Source organism: Seriola dumerili, unplaced genomic scaffold (genome assembly GCF_002260705.1).
Source record: "Seriola dumerili isolate Sdu_G_001 unplaced genomic scaffold, Sdu_1.0 BDQW01000068.1, whole genome shotgun sequence".
In the NCBI taxonomy this organism is placed as follows: domain Eukaryota; kingdom Metazoa; phylum Chordata; class Actinopteri; order Carangiformes; family Carangidae; genus Seriola; species Seriola dumerili.
Window position 1 is genome coordinate 5,871,256 of NW_019174323.1, and position 15,617 is coordinate 5,886,872.

Below are 15,617 nucleotides of genomic sequence, written 5' to 3' on the forward strand. Positions count from 1 at the left end.
GGCTGAAGAGGAGAGAGGCGAGCAGAGACGGAAAGGGAGGGGCTGGGGAGAGGAGGAGGAGGAGGAGTGATGATGATGATGGTGTGTGTGTGTGTGTGTGTGTGTGTGTGTGTGTGTGTGTGTGTGTGTGTGTGTGTGTGAATGTGTAGTAAAGGGGAGGAATCCTCGCGAGAATGAGCTCCTACAGCATGAGACCAAGGCCTCACGTTCAATGAAGTCACTGAAAATGTAGGAGGAAGGTGCTGAATTCTTTGCCTACAATAGACTATTTTAAAACTTATTTTGGGGGGATAGTAAAGATAATTAGGTGACATATTGTTGAAAGGTACACACTCCGGCAATGGTGCATATTCCTAGCTTGAAAATGGCTTTGACATCCAGTTCCTGTCTCTTCTCATATCTTCAAAAAAATATTGCAGGAAAACATCACAGCAGCATTTTACTGCACTGGTTGGGATACACCCAACCTTGGGTCACACCTCACTGCAGCAGAGAGGCAAACTGTGACACACACAAATAAACACAAACACACGCACACACACACACACACACACTGCATAAGTCCATGCACATGCACATTCAGACACACACTCCACAGATCAATATTGATTAATGCAGGTCTTGCTCTCAACAAAGTAGGCCTTTCTGAATCACTGATTTTGCCTTTGCATTCGAGAGCATGCGCGTGTATGTGCATAAGAGAGATAGGGACGGGCAGAGGGAATAGTGTGACTCCTGTATCAGGTTTCCACTGACGAGCATGCACCTATGTTTTTCCACAGTGTGAGGGCTGTTAGCTTGGCGGCGCTAAAAGATGGTGTCACACAGATCCAGAGTGCCTCACTAAATGTTTAATGTGGCATGAGTGGGAGGCCATCGGAGGACAGGCGGGTGGGGCTGGAGGGAGACATAGAGCTTGAGAGTTAGAGGCCCCGTGTGTGTGTGTGGCTTCCTGCTCAATGCTCTGCCTCAGAGGTGGGACGACAAACAGCACACAGACACTGTCAAGCAGAAGAGAGAGAAAAATGGTGATTTCACTTGAAAATCTTTATGCGTGGTTGTCAGCGTGGGAACACAACGCTGAAACACTGAAAAGTTCAAATATTGTGAGGCCATATCTGCAAGTGCAGCCAGCTGAATCCGTGATGGAGAGCAGGAAAAGGAGGCCAGCATGTGTGTGTGTGCATGTTCGCGTGTTATGTGGAAGACAAATGAGCACTGCAACGTAGGCTACTGGCCCTCTCCTGCCCTCCTTTTCCTACGTGCTAACCCTGCTGCCTCTCCTCCTCTTCCTCCACCTCCTCAGCCTCCACAGAAGTTATATAATGGTGAACTCCTCAGCCTTTGTTATCTCACACCAACCACACACTATGCCTTGCCCGCTTGATGAGAGACAGAGAAGCAGAGGAGGGAAGAGGAGTGAGAGCACAGGAGGCTGAGAGAAGAGAAAGTAGGATGGTTTCAGCTGAAATCAGTGAAGAAAGAAAGCCTGTGCATGATTTTCCATGATGTAGTATTATTATTGGAGTATTATTACCATCAGACGTATTGCCATCTTCACTTTTATCAACCTCAGGGCTATTATACACTGTTCACCTTACAACTGTGTGTTACATTTTAGACTCTGACTGATTATGACTTCACAGTGACATGAGAAAGTCCAGTCCTTTATATTAACTTCCCTCTTGACTTTGCAATGGAAAACACACATGAAAACAGCAGCTGATGTTTTTTTTTTAGCTCTGTTCAGAAAATGAGTAGTGATTGAATGGAGAAGTAGTAGATCATAGTCGTAGTAGTAGTACATGTTTCACTACCTTAAGTCCACCTCATAAACTTCCCATATTGAATCCTGTAGCTGGAGGCAGGAGAGGAAACATATCTATCTACTACTCCACAGTAGTATTAGCAGTAGAGAAAATCTATCCAGCTTTATGTCACTTGTCTTTTTGTATGGGGCCAGTTGAAGCTTGCAGGAATACACCCATTCAGGACTTTTCCTTAAATTTCTATAATTCCATGCCTCTTTGGAGCCAAACAGTCCTGTGGTATGATCTTCAGAGCCAAAATGTCTCTGTTTGTATCCAGAACAGACTAATTGTGCAATCAAAGCTTCACTAGCTGTGATACATTTAGCCACGACTTTTCATTTGTTGTGACTAATGAGGGTGAATATGCCATCTGTTACATCATCACAACTGAGAGGAATGGAAGGGGCCAAGAGCTGAGTCATGACAGTCCCGTTCTCTGCTGTTTTTGGAGAAATAATCTGACTGGGGGAAGTGAATGAGTAACGCTCTTTCTTGCTTCAGCAGATACTGTCGTGATGCCCCCGAGCAATAAGCTACTGACCCCCAACTGCTCAGCAAGTCAGTCGTCCGTAGTCGTGTTTGGCAGCATCCGGGCGTCAGTGTGCGTAGCTGCGCGGGTGAAAAGCAGGGTGTTGCTGATGAAATGCCAATGTGCTCTGTCAGCTTGGCCAGAATAAATAAGTAATGATACATTTTTGGACATCACAGCAAAGGAAATCTGACGCGATACGTACTCAACTCTTGTACTTGATCTTTGCAGTGTTTCAGAGTTTGAAATCTCCTTTTGATTATTTTATTTTTCACTCAGGCAAACATTGACACTTCAGGTGCACTGTTGAAAATTCAGAAACATTTCTCTGTCAAGCTCTGGTTACTGAATAGATCCACCAGCTATAACCATATTATTCTAAATGAACCAAAACTGCCTCCTCAAACCTGCTTAAAATATTCAAAATGGGGAGAATTAAGAAAAAGCTTGCTGGGATCTTTTAATGTCCAGTATGAACAGGATGAATGATTACAGCAAGCAAAACTGTTACAGTGTACACATGGGTATGAGATTATTGTTCTAAAACAGACTTTAAATAATGTGAACCTCTCCTTTAAACGTGGGCAGCACCATCACTGTGGCTGGATTAACCTGTCCAGGGAGGGCCTGGGCAAAAACAAGCTGTTGGGCCACCATTATAGGTGCCCTGTGGAGTTTATAACAACTGGTAACACTATGGAGCAATGTGAATGGGTTCCCCGTTTTGTTTGTTCTCTTGTTCACAAGAACCCACACTGAGCCAAGAAATGCAACAAGGTGCCAGCAAAGGCTATGAAGAAGACAGCCAGTAGGTAAACATGGAGGTAAACAAGGTTGTTTTTAGAGATTTAAAATATTTTGTTTTGTCATTAATCCCAAATTATTATAATTTCATACTATGCACAATAACAGCACAGAAATAAAGGTCTTAAAACTCTATTCGAAGGGCCTTGCTTCAGGATAGGGCCTCAACATCAGCTAATAAAACAGCTTTATCATATTTGTGGATACTCTTACTTTTAGTGGTATCTATTCCCATATTTCTAAACCAAGTTACTATGATTCACAAATCCATTGCCACACCAAGAGCTTTTAGGGGCTACACAGGGCTCCACAGGGGTGTGGGCACTCTCGGGGTCGCCCACTTTGCCTGACTGGTAATCCAGCCTCAATCATTGTAATTAGTAGGTTAGAGTATATGATTTCTTCTTTTCCTTTTCTTCACATTTTACTATTATTATTGTCTCTCTCCACGAGAGGTCGGTCAAGTGCAGTGCTTAACAGAAAGAGGAAGAGAAAGTGAAATTTAGTGCTCTTATATTTTGGCCATTAATTGTCCGGGGAATAGGGCGGAAGACATAACAAAGAACGAACAACTTCTAATAGCTAAATATTTGTGAATATACTGGATCTAGCCCAAAAACAAAGGTGAGCAGCAAATGATGCTAATGAAGAATTAGTGGGCTTACTTTTTGATTCATTTATCTAGCCTGATGAGCACTAGCTAACACTCTGTTAGCTAGTTCTAGCTAACAAAATGTTAGCTAGAACTAGCTAACGTGCTTGTTAGTACTAGTTAATCACAAAGGCAGTAATGTTTAAAATACAGTATGTGATACCTCTGGGCTTCTTTCAAATGGAGTCATGTTTGTGCCAAAGTGATATCTACTCATACAACTGATTATTTATATGAAATTAAGATACATTTAAAATTAGTTTGCACAATAAGATAATAGGTTAGATCCTTTACACTTGATATACAAATCATGTTTTTTTTAACCTTAACCATAATAGTCATATAGAAAGCTGACTATTGTTTTAAGACAGACTTGAAAAACTGTGAACCTATCTTTAAATGTTGCATTTTTGTATTATTTATTTTATAATTTAAATTCCTGGAAGCACTCTGGAGACCCATGTTTATTTATTTTTTGAGGGTTTACCAAAAAATTTATTTTAATCGGTCCAAACTGATATTCGAATCATTATCTGCCTCCAAAACCTCAAAAGTCAGTCAAGTCATGTACTTACATAGAGAAAGTAAAACTTTCACAACACTGCATGGACTTTGCCTCCACCATCTGTTCAACAGGCAAAGCTGCAGCAAGTAGGGCCAGAACAGGAAACACAGCTACAGTACTTTGACCCTGTAAAGAATACAGCTGTTCACTGCACTGGTGCTTCAAATGATTGATCCCACACTCACAAGAAATCTATTGCATTGTAAAAATAAAAAAAGAAATCATAATAAATCTATATAACGGTAGATGGAGAAGACTGAGTAACAGAATTGTGTGGGAGCTGAGATAGAAAGAAACAAGAAAAAGTACCATTCTCTAATTGGAATGGATGTTTGTATCCCCTGTATTTTTGTCCCTTTCTCTATAAAAAGAGAAGCATATAAAGATTTTATCTTACAGACAAATGTGACTCCTAGAGCACAAAATTATAACAAATTATGATACTTTTCATTGGATGGTGAACTTTAAAACCTTTAAATTTTAGATTAATTAAATGTAGTCTTTGGAAAGTTTTTCTACCCCCCAAAACTATATTTTGTGTAGAATAGAGCTGCATTAACTGCTCCAAGTTGAATCAGCTCTATGTCTGTCGGTCCTTGATTTTTATTAATTATATTATTATTATTAATTCATTCTAACTTCTTGTTTTTATCTTTCTCAGTCAGTTCACGTCTCTAAAGAAGCCAATCAGCTGATTGTTTACTTGCCAAGAGTCAAGAATGACGACCCCTGTGCGAATTGAAAAACTACTGAAAGATCACCTGGACGAGCTGACTGAAAAGAACCTGGTGTCATTTCAGTGGTACTTGGCCCTGAATAAGAGAGAGGGATGCCGACCCATCCAGAGATCCCAGCTGCAGGGGGCTACCAGAGAGCAAACTGTGGACATAATGGTGCAGGTTTATGGGGAAGACGGTGCTGTGGAGACTGCAGTGGACATTCTCTTTAGAATAAATTTTAATGACCTTGCAGTAAGGATAATTCAAGGTAAAATGTTATAGTAGGCTATGGGAGTTTCCTGCCTGTATGGTAACATATCATTTCATTTTTTATCTATCCATTTTTTAATGTCCTTTATTGTGTTGTTGTAACTAGTTGTTTCTAATTGAGTGTCACACCCTGATGCTCTGAGCTTTATGTGGAGGCAGAAAGAAAATGAACATTTCACTAGAGAATAACAAATATTATAATTCCATTTGGAAACCTGTGACTGAATTATTGCAGCAATATTTTATAATAATTTGTTTATTTGATTTGCAGCCAAAAACCCACCTGTGGAACAGCAGGTGTCTGAGCCACCACCCTCTGCTGTGAAAACGACACAGAGAGATCTAGATTCAACTTTCACTCTGGATATTTCTTGCCCAGTTTGTTCATCTATTTACACTGAGCCTGTGGTGCTGCAGTGTGGCCACAGCTTCTGTCGGACCTGCATTCACTGCTACTGGAAGAGTGTAATCTCTCTGAAATGCCCATCTTGTCGGAGGGTCAATAATGACAGTAAACCTCCAATTAATTTTGCCCTGAAGAGTTTAATTCAAAGCTACACACAGAGAAGTAGGGTCAATCCCTCAGGACGACACAGAGATGACTCATATCAGGTGAGGTCACTTCAAATGTGTTTAACTACATTATATGTAGTGTTGTGGTGAATTGTACTAGTCAGGGCTAAAATAACTGTAATTCTGTATTTATTACTGGGACATTGTGGTATAGTTTGTTCAACCTTTAAGTCAGTGTGTGTCATAGTGTGATTTTTGATGATGAAACAGAACAATTAATTTTTTAAGCCATGATTGAACCTGTAAACCGTAATGTTATTAACAGATCCTATCTGAATGAGGATCTGTTTCTTCTTCAACAAATTCAAGTATGGCATTTATTTTCCAGACTTCAGTGAACGTCAAAGAGAAGCAGGAAGCTTTTGAAAAAGTCAAGCAGTTCTGTGATTCATCAATCGAACAGATAAAGGTTTGTCAGCAGCTGTACAGACCTTTGGAATTTGATCAGTCAAGTCTTAAACACATGAAGAAGTAGAGAGGATGACCTCTTGTTCTTACCATGACCCACAGATTCAGAGCCGTAACACGGAGAATGAGATCAAGAAGAACTTTGAGGAGCTTCATCTCCGCCTCCATAGAGAAGAAGAAGCCAGATTAGAGGCGTTAAGGAAAGAAGAGACTGAGATGATGGGTGTGATGCATAAGATCACAGAGCTGCACAAAGTCACACTCTCGCTCTCTGACAATGTGAAGGATGTGGAAAACTTACAGGCTGACAACTCGTTCACACAGGTACTGATTAAAACCCAGGAAAGGTTTGATTCATTCAATGTGATCTGAAGACTTCTGATGCATTTCTTGTTCTATTTACAGAACTTTAGGGCTGAAATGGAAAGGTACGTATTATTAATCATTTTTTCACTGTTTTTTGGAGCCTTTTCCTTCTGTAGGTTACACAGATTCATTTCAGCGATTCCCATATAGAGAGCCAAAGTCATGTCCAGGCTAGCTTCGAGAATGAATGAATGACTCAACCATACACTTGATGGCAACATAACAAATCATCACATACACTTCCAAAGTTAATATTAGATTCAAATCAATGTTGGATACAGCATCCTCTGTCTCAACAGCCAGGCTTCGCCTATGAATCTTGTCAAAACAAAAGCATCTACATTAAGAAGATTAACAACTCAGCATAACAGCATCGGACAACCAAAACAGTTCAGGGTTCTTCGATTGAATCTTGTTAAAGAAATATTTCCTTAAATCAGAGTACAGAGGGCAGTGGAATACAAAACAGAATTTTGAGAAACAAATTGAGAAACTAATTGAGAAACTAAGGTTGGTAAAAGCTTCATTTTATTCATCACTCGTAATGCTCTTCCAGCTGAATCTGCCAAGACTTTAATTCCCTCATTAAAACTCATATGTTCATTTAAGACCAAACCAAGGTATTTATAGGAACTGGTGTACTTTAGAGAATGTGTTATCTGTGTTTTTACAACATTAATAGTCAGTCTCCATTTTCTAGAACTATCATATAATTTTGCACAGAATGAGGATGTCACATCCATCTCTTCAGGAGTGGTCAGACAGGATGCATATAAAGTCAGTGGAAAGATGCACTTCACAAATAGCAAGAACTGAGGCAGGCAAGTTAAAAATGTTTTAATTTTGTACCTGCTAAATCCTGGGGCCTAACTCCTACCTTCACATTTGGTACACTGAGTGCTGGGTCGAATAAACACAGATAAATGATTCAGTACCTTGCGTTAAATTCAGGGAAATGACACAAGGCAAAATTTAATTTCACTTTTTGTACACCTTTACAGTGCAGTTGTGCCTGGGAGGGATCGCTCCTAGGCGATTATAGACACAAGGAATGATTACAGTGACCGATAACTCTTTCAGCATACATATGGCATATGGCAGATTTTAAAAAATGTGAAGCTACACTTTAATCTCTTGAATTTTCCCCAGAGCTCAGACTGCACTGCCAGATCCACAGCTGCTTCCACAAGTACAAATAGATGTGTCCAAACATGTGAAAAACCTTCAATTGAAAGTCTGGAAGAGGATAAGGAGCGACATAGAAAGCGGTAAGTTTGCAGGCACAAAAACCCTGAATTAATTCATATTTCACCTCTGCTCAGGAAACTCAATTAAGAAATCTTTTTGTTTTGTCCTTTTGTTTGATCTTGCACCAGATGGATACCGGAAGTCGTCAAAGAGGCCAAAAATATTGAAGAATGAGAAGCGAAAGATAGCTCTTGGGCATTTAGGGCCTTTTTTGATAGATGAGGAGAGAGAGACAGGAAATGGGGAGGCAGAGAGAGGGGGAATGACATGCAGTAAAGGGCCGACCAATGCAGGATTCGAACCGGGGCCGACTGTAGCGAGGACTGTAACCTCTACAGATTGGGTGCCTTATAGGGTCCCTTCGCCACTTCCAGTCTATCTTGAAACAGACGATGAATGACAGTAACAGTGACAGTGACAGTGACAACAATTACTAATAATGATGACAGTTTCACACGAAATGTGAGGACCTTTTTTCAAAATAGATAACATACAAACATTTCAAGTCATGACAGTACTCAGTCTTTTGTTTTCATACTTCACACTTTACTGGTTTGACAGTTTGTTGTCTAAATTGAGTATATGTGTTTTAGTTAAAGACCCCCTCCGATGAAAATCAAGTTTTTAACCTTGTTAACATGTCCCTGTGATGTTTTTTTTATATAATACAAGACATATAATGAGTGAATTAAACAGTCAACACCATGACTGTGCATTTCCACCTTGGAACTGCAGTGACCCAATGACAGTCTCATAAAAAAGGATTCAGACAGTCAGTAAGTAAGAGGAAGTCAGAGTGGATGTGCTTACAGCCCCAGTTTCTTTTTTTCACTTTTTATGTGTGAAAACTATGTTAAACAGAATATTAATCAAAGCAGAGTATTTTTTTTACATAGTTTAAATAGTTTAAAGTTCTGGAGAGGAACTTTAACATTCTGTTCGTAACATTTTTTTTACTTGCTTTTACCTTTTTTGTTGCATAGATCCAGACAGACCTGCCTTAGCCTAAACAAGTGGTACTGAAAAAGAGGGACGCCATCTGGATGGGCCAGGAGGAGTCTGCCTTTTAGGGTCCATTTCAGTTAAATCATTTGGGACTTGCTTAAGTTTTTTTTCTCTTAGTTTAGCAGTTAGTTAGTTTGTAAATAGTTTGATTTGAATCTTTGGTAGTGTTAAGGTTAATTTTCTTTATATTGTTAATTGTTTATTCCTGTCCCCCTTTATTACTGTGTAGGGTAGCCTGTATCTATATAATCTCGCCTTGTGTCATTTGTTAGGTCAGGTCCGTTTGCTGTATGTTTAGTTGACCTTAACCAAAATTAACCTAAAACTAATTATAACATTAGTTTTAAATTAATTTTGGTTAAATTGAAACAACTTGTAAATAGTTTTTTTTTGCTTTACACACCTGGTCTCTTGATCCTTTCTTCTCTTGTCCTTGACAATGATGAGGAGGAATATGACCACAGTGTCATAGTTCTAGGAAATGGCTGCTACAGACTCAGCCACATATTAGGAACGCATATTACCTTATCTTAAACCATCTGTCAGGTTTTACTGTGTTTTCAGAAACAGTTGGATTTGCAACTGTTACATGATTTGGAATTCTTAAGCCAATGTCTTTGTTGTGATATACTAATGTGAAATCCATCATATAAAGTGGAAAATCTTGAATTACTTGTACTGTAGCACTGAACATGTCAAATCATTTGATTAAAATATATACATGCCCATTTTTGGAAGATATCTAGTTATTATACCCTGATTTTAAGTTGCTTTGGACAAAAGTGTAATGTTATGTAAAAAAAAAAAAAGCACACCACAGAAATACTGAAAAACTGTTATTTGATTGCCAGATCATTGTATTAACAAATTCAATCTACAATTTTCCAATAAAGAAAATCAAAAAATGTTGAAAAAGCTCATTTCTGAAACCAAAGTTAATTTTTTGGTAAATGAAACTGTGTTAAGAGCTATGGTTCATACAATGATTGCATGTAAAGACTGTGCAGACAGGAAACACCAGCTTCCGTTTTTCGTGAGCATCAGGGAAGGAGGAAGAAAGTGCAGTTTCTTATAGAAGTGCAAATCCCCCTCTGCTCATGAGCAGCCACTTTCAGTGTGTGAATCAGATCGCAATAACAGTCATCATTGTTTTTATGCAGGTAAGAGTTTCCTTTGTGTTTTGATCTATTGCATTTTAATAGCCTTGACTGAACATGATCATCCTGTATCTGAAGGAATGCTGTTTGCTCTTTAATGTAGTTTGTGTGAACAGATATCTGATCCTCTGGAAGTAACTGACCGCAGCTGTACAGGACAGTCTCCCTCTCATTTCCGAGGCCAAGATGAAGACCACCGATGAAAAGCATCAGTTGATAGAAAACATGCAAGGATGAACGAGCTGATATGAAAAAACAAAATGGAGGAAAAGAGTGTCGATAATAAAACAGACGAGGTCTTTCAAGGTAAGGCTGTCAAATTACGAATAAAAGTTCATATTGCAAGAAATTGAACCTGTGAGAAAAAAGGGTGCTGCTGAAAAACTGATAACCTCAAAAGCCGCAAACATGTCCTAAACTTTCTTTAGTGATCATTTGCTGCTGTGATCATTCGCTACAATTCATTTTTGTAACAAACTGCTGAAGTTGAGTTTTGTGTTTTCTCTCAGAGTCAGTTGCCTCTCTTCAGGCTGTGGTTGATCATTTCTGTCCCAGCTTCACTGCTCAGAGTGGGGGAAATGTGGTCGCTCCCTCCATTATTGGTTCCACTATTGGCAACATAAACATCAGTATCACCTCTACGGGCCAAGGCCACGGTAGATATATTACATCCTTGAGTAACTGAAATTGTGGTTTGGACTCTGCTGAGCTTTTTTCTTCTTTTGCAGGGTCTATCGTTACATTAAAAGATGCACTGATCCCTGACACTGAATACAGCTGTGGGGCTCTGCAGTCCCAAAGTGAGTATTTCTTACAGCCCATTACCTTATCACATTTAAGAATCTGACATATTGCTAGAACAGCTTGATTCTCGAGAACTAAAATAACCTTCCAGTGCATTTTCTCCTTCAGTCAATAAAGTCGCAGAATGTCAACAGAAACTGAAAGTTACTCTGAAGAGAAGGTTCAGCCACTTGCTTGAGGGGATGACAACAGAGTCAAACAAAATATCTCTCAATAAAATCTACACAGAGCTCTACATCACTGAGGGAGGAACTGCTGACGTCAATAGGGAGCATGAAGTGAGACGGATTGAGACAGTGTCCAGGATGCATGTGGCCCAGGAGCAATCAATCCACTGCAATCAACTCTTTGTTTCTCTACCAGGACGAGACCGCCACATAAGGACTGTGATCACAAGGGGAGTCGCTGGCATCGGAAAAACAGTATCTGCCAACAAGTTCACTCTAGACTGGGCTGAGGAGAGAGCAAACACCAACCTGGAATTTGTATTCCTGCTCTCTTTCCGCGAGCTGAATCTGATGAGAGGGAAAATCTTCAGTCTAGTGGAGCTTGTCAGTGTCTTCTTCCCTGAGACAAAAGACACAGCAATCTTCAATAATGGTGAACACAAAATGCTCTTTATCCTGGATGGTCTGGACGAGAGCCGACTGTCTTTGGACTTCCACAACAGTGAAATAATGTCTGATGTGACACAGCCAACCAGAATTGCTGTGCTTCTCACCAACCTCATCAGAGGAAGACTGCTTCCTTTGAGTCTTGTATGGATAACATCCCGCCCAGTAGCTTGCAGTCAGATCCCTGTGGACTGCATTGATCTCGTGACCGAGGTTCGAGGGTTCAACAACCTGCAAAAAGACGAATACTTCCGAAGGAAAATTGGTGACGAGAGCTTGGCAAACAGGATAATCGCACATGTGAAATCCTGCAGGAGTCTTCACATCATGTGCCACATACCCATCTTCTGCTGGATGGCGGCGAGCGTTCTTGAGAAGAAGTTGACAACGACGGACAGTAAAGACACACCAAAGACCCTAACTGAAATGTACATACACTTCTTGTCTTTGTACGTGGAGACCATGAAGAAGAGGTTGCCTGGAAGAAGAGAGTCAAACGCTGAATGCGTGAGAGCTAACCTCATCTCACTGGGTAAACTGGCCTTCAAAGAGCTTGAGAAGGGCCACTTGATCTTCTACGAGAACGACCTCAAACTAAATGGTATAGATGTCACGCAGGCATCCATGTTCTCAGGAGTCTACACACAGATCTTCAACGAGGAGCTGACAATGTGCGAGGGGAAGATGTTCTGCTTTGTGCATCTGAGCGTTCAGGAATTCTTTGCCGCATTGTACGTCTTCCTCACTTTCCACAACGACAACATCAATGTCTTGGTAAAGAAGTCGTCCGCTTCGAGACGTTTCCTGTTCAGAGACTCTTCAGAGGTCATCCTCTACAAACAAGCAGTAGAAAAGGCTTTGCAGTGTCCAAATGGACGTTTTGACATCTTCCTGCGCTTCCTCCTGGGCCTGTCTCTGGAATCCAATCAGACACTGTTGAAACAGCTAATGACCAGCAACAGATCAAACCAAAGGACAAGAACAGAGATCATCAAACACATCAAGGAGAGGATCAGGTCAAGTCCATCCCCAGACAGATGTCTCAATCTCTTTCACTGCCTGAATGAGCTGAATGACCACTCCCTTGTGGAGGAGATTCAGAGCTACCTCAGTTCTGGCAGTCTCGACAAAGCCAAGCTTTCACCGGCACAGTGGGCCACTCTGGTCTTTGTATTATTGACCTCAGAAGAAGAACTGAGCGTGTTTGAGCTGAGCAACTATGCCAGGTCCGAGGAGGGACTTCGGATGCTGCTGCCTGTTGTGAAAACGGCTCAAGTGGCGAAGTAAGTGATTTTTTTTTAGAAAAGCAGATATGCTCCTTATATTAAAAATAGTAGACTTCAGGTCAAATGTTCTTTTTGGCATGAATTAAAAGAAAGAATTAACTGCACATTAGTGTCCGTGGAACCTCTGACGGTGTACAGGTGTGATCTGTTGTTTGAGAGCATGGAGTCATTAGTTAGCAGTGCATGCAAGATCATTTGCCTGAGTGCAATGAATATGTTAGTAGGTAACGAAAAGGTTAAGTAGGTAACAAGTAACAAAATAATTCTATTTCACAGTGTAAAAAGATATTAGCATACAACTTAGAGAGGCTATAATCAGTCTTTTCATCATTTACCTCTCTCATACTGTCTTTCCTACTGCAGTCTAAATGCATGCAATCTCACTGTGACCTGCTGTGAAAGCCTGGCAAATGGCGTCAGCTCATCCCAAATAAGAGAGTTGGACTTGAGTAACAACAACCTGACAGACTCAGGCATAAATCTGCTCTCTGGTGGACTGAAGAACAGCAAACTGGACAAATTGAGGTAAAAAATCCAACACATTTCTTTCTCCCCCACCCCCCCAAGTCAAATACAGATTTTTTTTGTTTCTAGCTGTATTTTCTGTTGGTTTAGACTCAGGAGCTGCAACCTTACAGAGAAGAGCTCTGAAGCCCTGGCCTCATTTATCAGCTCAGCATCCTGCCAGCTGAAAGAGCTGGACCTCACTGACAATGACTTTCAGGACGTGGGAGTCACAAGGCTCTCTGCTGGACTGGGCAGTCCTCACTGTAAACTGGAAATACTCATGTGAGTGCCCCGAGTGTAATTCCATGCCAGATGAATTATTTAAAAGTGATATACGGTACAGGGCCGAACACACACACACACACGCACACAAACACACACACACACTCTCACTTCTTGCTGTTATCGTTGGTGGAGATCAGTTAGATGAAATGTCTTGGTGTGTTTTCTTGAAGTTTGCCCCTGTGCAGAGTGACAGAGGAAGGCTGCACTTTCCTGGCATCCGCTTTGAACTCATCGTGCCTGAGAGAGCTCGACCTGAGCTACAACCACCCAGGAAACTCAGGTCTGCAGCTGCTGTCTACTCTGCTAGACGACCCACAATGCAGCCTGCAGAAACTCAGGTAGTGATGGTGTCGTCTAGAGCCTGAATGATAACGTTTCCACTCACTTTGAACTACATTAATGATATAAACACAAACAAAACTGTGGTCTACTGTTATGTTTCAGTGTGGAACAGTGTGATGAATCCAGGATTCAGCCAGGTCCAAAGAAATGTGAGTAACCAGCACTTAGGACGTCTCTGCTTCCTTCTAAACTCATAAAACAGCAAGGAGTAATATAGAATAGACTAACATTTTTAATCTGTTACACCAGACACCCGCAAACTCACACTGGACCCAAACACAGCACACAAGGACCTGTCTCTGTCCGAGGGAAACACGAAAGCAACGCGTTGGACCGAGCAGCCGCGTCCCGATCACCCAGAGAGGTTCGATTTTTCGCGCCAGGTGTTGTGTAAGGAGGGACTGAGCGGGCGCTGCTACTGGGAGACAGAATGGTGCGGGAGAGCTTTCATAGGAGTAGCCTACAGACGGATGTGCAGGAAGGGAGAGGGAGACGACAGCTGGCTAGGCCGAAATGACTCTTCCTGGGGCCTGAGCTGCTCCAAAGATGCCTACAGGATCTTGCACAATGGCATGAACAATGTTGTCACCACCCCACCCAGATCCAATAAAGTAGGAGTCTTTCTGGACTGGTCAGCGGGGACGCTCTCCTTCTACCAGGTTTCCTGTGCCACACTCACCCTCCTCCACACCTTCCACACCACCTTCACAGAACCTGTCCACCCAGGGTTTCAGCTGGCCTGGGTGGACTCCACAATCTACCTGCGCTAAATAATTATGTAACATGATGTACTATTTGCTTTTATGCTGCTCTTCAATTTTGGGTTTACTTGCTCAGCTTTTGGGATATGATGGGTCTTTGATGAGGATTTGTTTCAAGCCATACCAGCGGCGTGGTTCCAGGGAAGCCAATGTCCACCACTTGGGTCCAGACTGAAATATCTCAGCAAGTATTTGATATACTGCCATGAAATTTCATGCAGACATTCATGTTTCCCAGAGGATGAATCCTACATACTCGGCTGATCCCCTGCACTTTCCTCTAGCACCACTGAGGTTGACATTTGTAGTTTTGAGTGAACTGTGTCTACGACTAGGATGGATTACCGGGAGACTTGTCTCTACTCGTGATGTATTGTAATGGCTGCTGTTGATTCCTGGATTTTCCATCTTGTGTCTTCATCGTGTCTTAATTTGTCCATTATTTGGTGGTGGTTTTTGATCAACGTCTCTCTTCAGTAGAAAGTAATTTTGTAAATTTCTCAATGTTGTGAGGAGCACAGACAAAATTCTTTTCCTTGTAATTGTTGTGTTTTAATGCGGATACTGATAAGAGGAAGTGAAAATGTTTTGTAACTTGGAAAAACTGGGGGGAAATCTGTACTGCACAATAATCTAGATGTCACTTGTACAGCAATGTGAAGAGTGTATTTGTATGAAATATAAAGTATGTACATTTATAATTTGTAAAAAAGCCTTTCTTCAGTGAAGGAGAAGCACAGTGTGGAGTTTCACTTTTAACCTCATTTTATTAGCAGTCCCAAGAGGCAATGAAAAAAAAAAAAACAAATCAAAGAGAAAAGGAAAAACAGAAATTAAGATTACAATCAAGACGATGGGTCTATCAAACTCAGTGAACATAGAGACGGAACAGAGGGCTACACACACACCAA

General features: G+C 41.1%; 2 protein-coding genes across 4 annotated transcripts; both read left to right on the forward strand.

Moving 5' to 3' along the window:
• The first annotated feature begins 3,668 nt into the window (after positions 1–3,668).
• Positions 3,669–9,814, forward strand: LOC111219793 (tripartite motif-containing protein 35-like). Of its 2 annotated transcripts, none has more exons than XM_022742583.1 (8): positions 3,669–3,768; positions 5,023–5,348; positions 5,622–5,962; positions 6,252–6,332; positions 6,434–6,655; positions 6,737–6,759; positions 7,847–7,965; positions 8,929–9,814. In XM_022742583.1, the coding sequence occupies exons 2-8, from the start codon at positions 5,081–5,083 to the stop codon at positions 8,952–8,954; spliced, it is 1,080 nt and encodes a 359-aa protein (XP_022598304.1). In that variant the 5' UTR covers positions 3,669–3,768; positions 5,023–5,080; the 3' UTR covers positions 8,955–9,814. The 2 variants fall into 2 exon arrangements, with proteins under 2 accessions (XP_022598304.1, XP_022598303.1); XM_022742582.1 differs by lacking the exon at positions 8,929–9,814 and adding an exon at positions 8,074–8,628.
• A 162-nt stretch (positions 9,815–9,976) lies between these two features.
• On the forward strand, positions 9,977–15,413 carry LOC111219794 (NACHT, LRR and PYD domains-containing protein 3-like). Of its 2 annotated transcripts, none has more exons than XM_022742584.1 (10): positions 9,977–10,110; positions 10,211–10,413; positions 10,617–10,763; positions 10,836–10,907; positions 11,020–12,808; positions 13,175–13,336; positions 13,427–13,600; positions 13,774–13,941; positions 14,048–14,094; positions 14,195–15,413. In XM_022742584.1, exons 2-10 carry the CDS (start codon positions 10,368–10,370, stop codon positions 14,713–14,715), a joined length of 3,126 nt encoding a protein of 1,041 aa, XP_022598305.1. In that variant the 5' UTR covers positions 9,977–10,110; positions 10,211–10,367; the 3' UTR covers positions 14,716–15,413. The 2 variants fall into 2 exon arrangements, with proteins under 2 accessions (XP_022598305.1, XP_022598306.1); XM_022742585.1 differs by having other exon boundaries at positions 10,224–10,413.
• Positions 15,414–15,617: the final 204 nt, after the last annotated feature.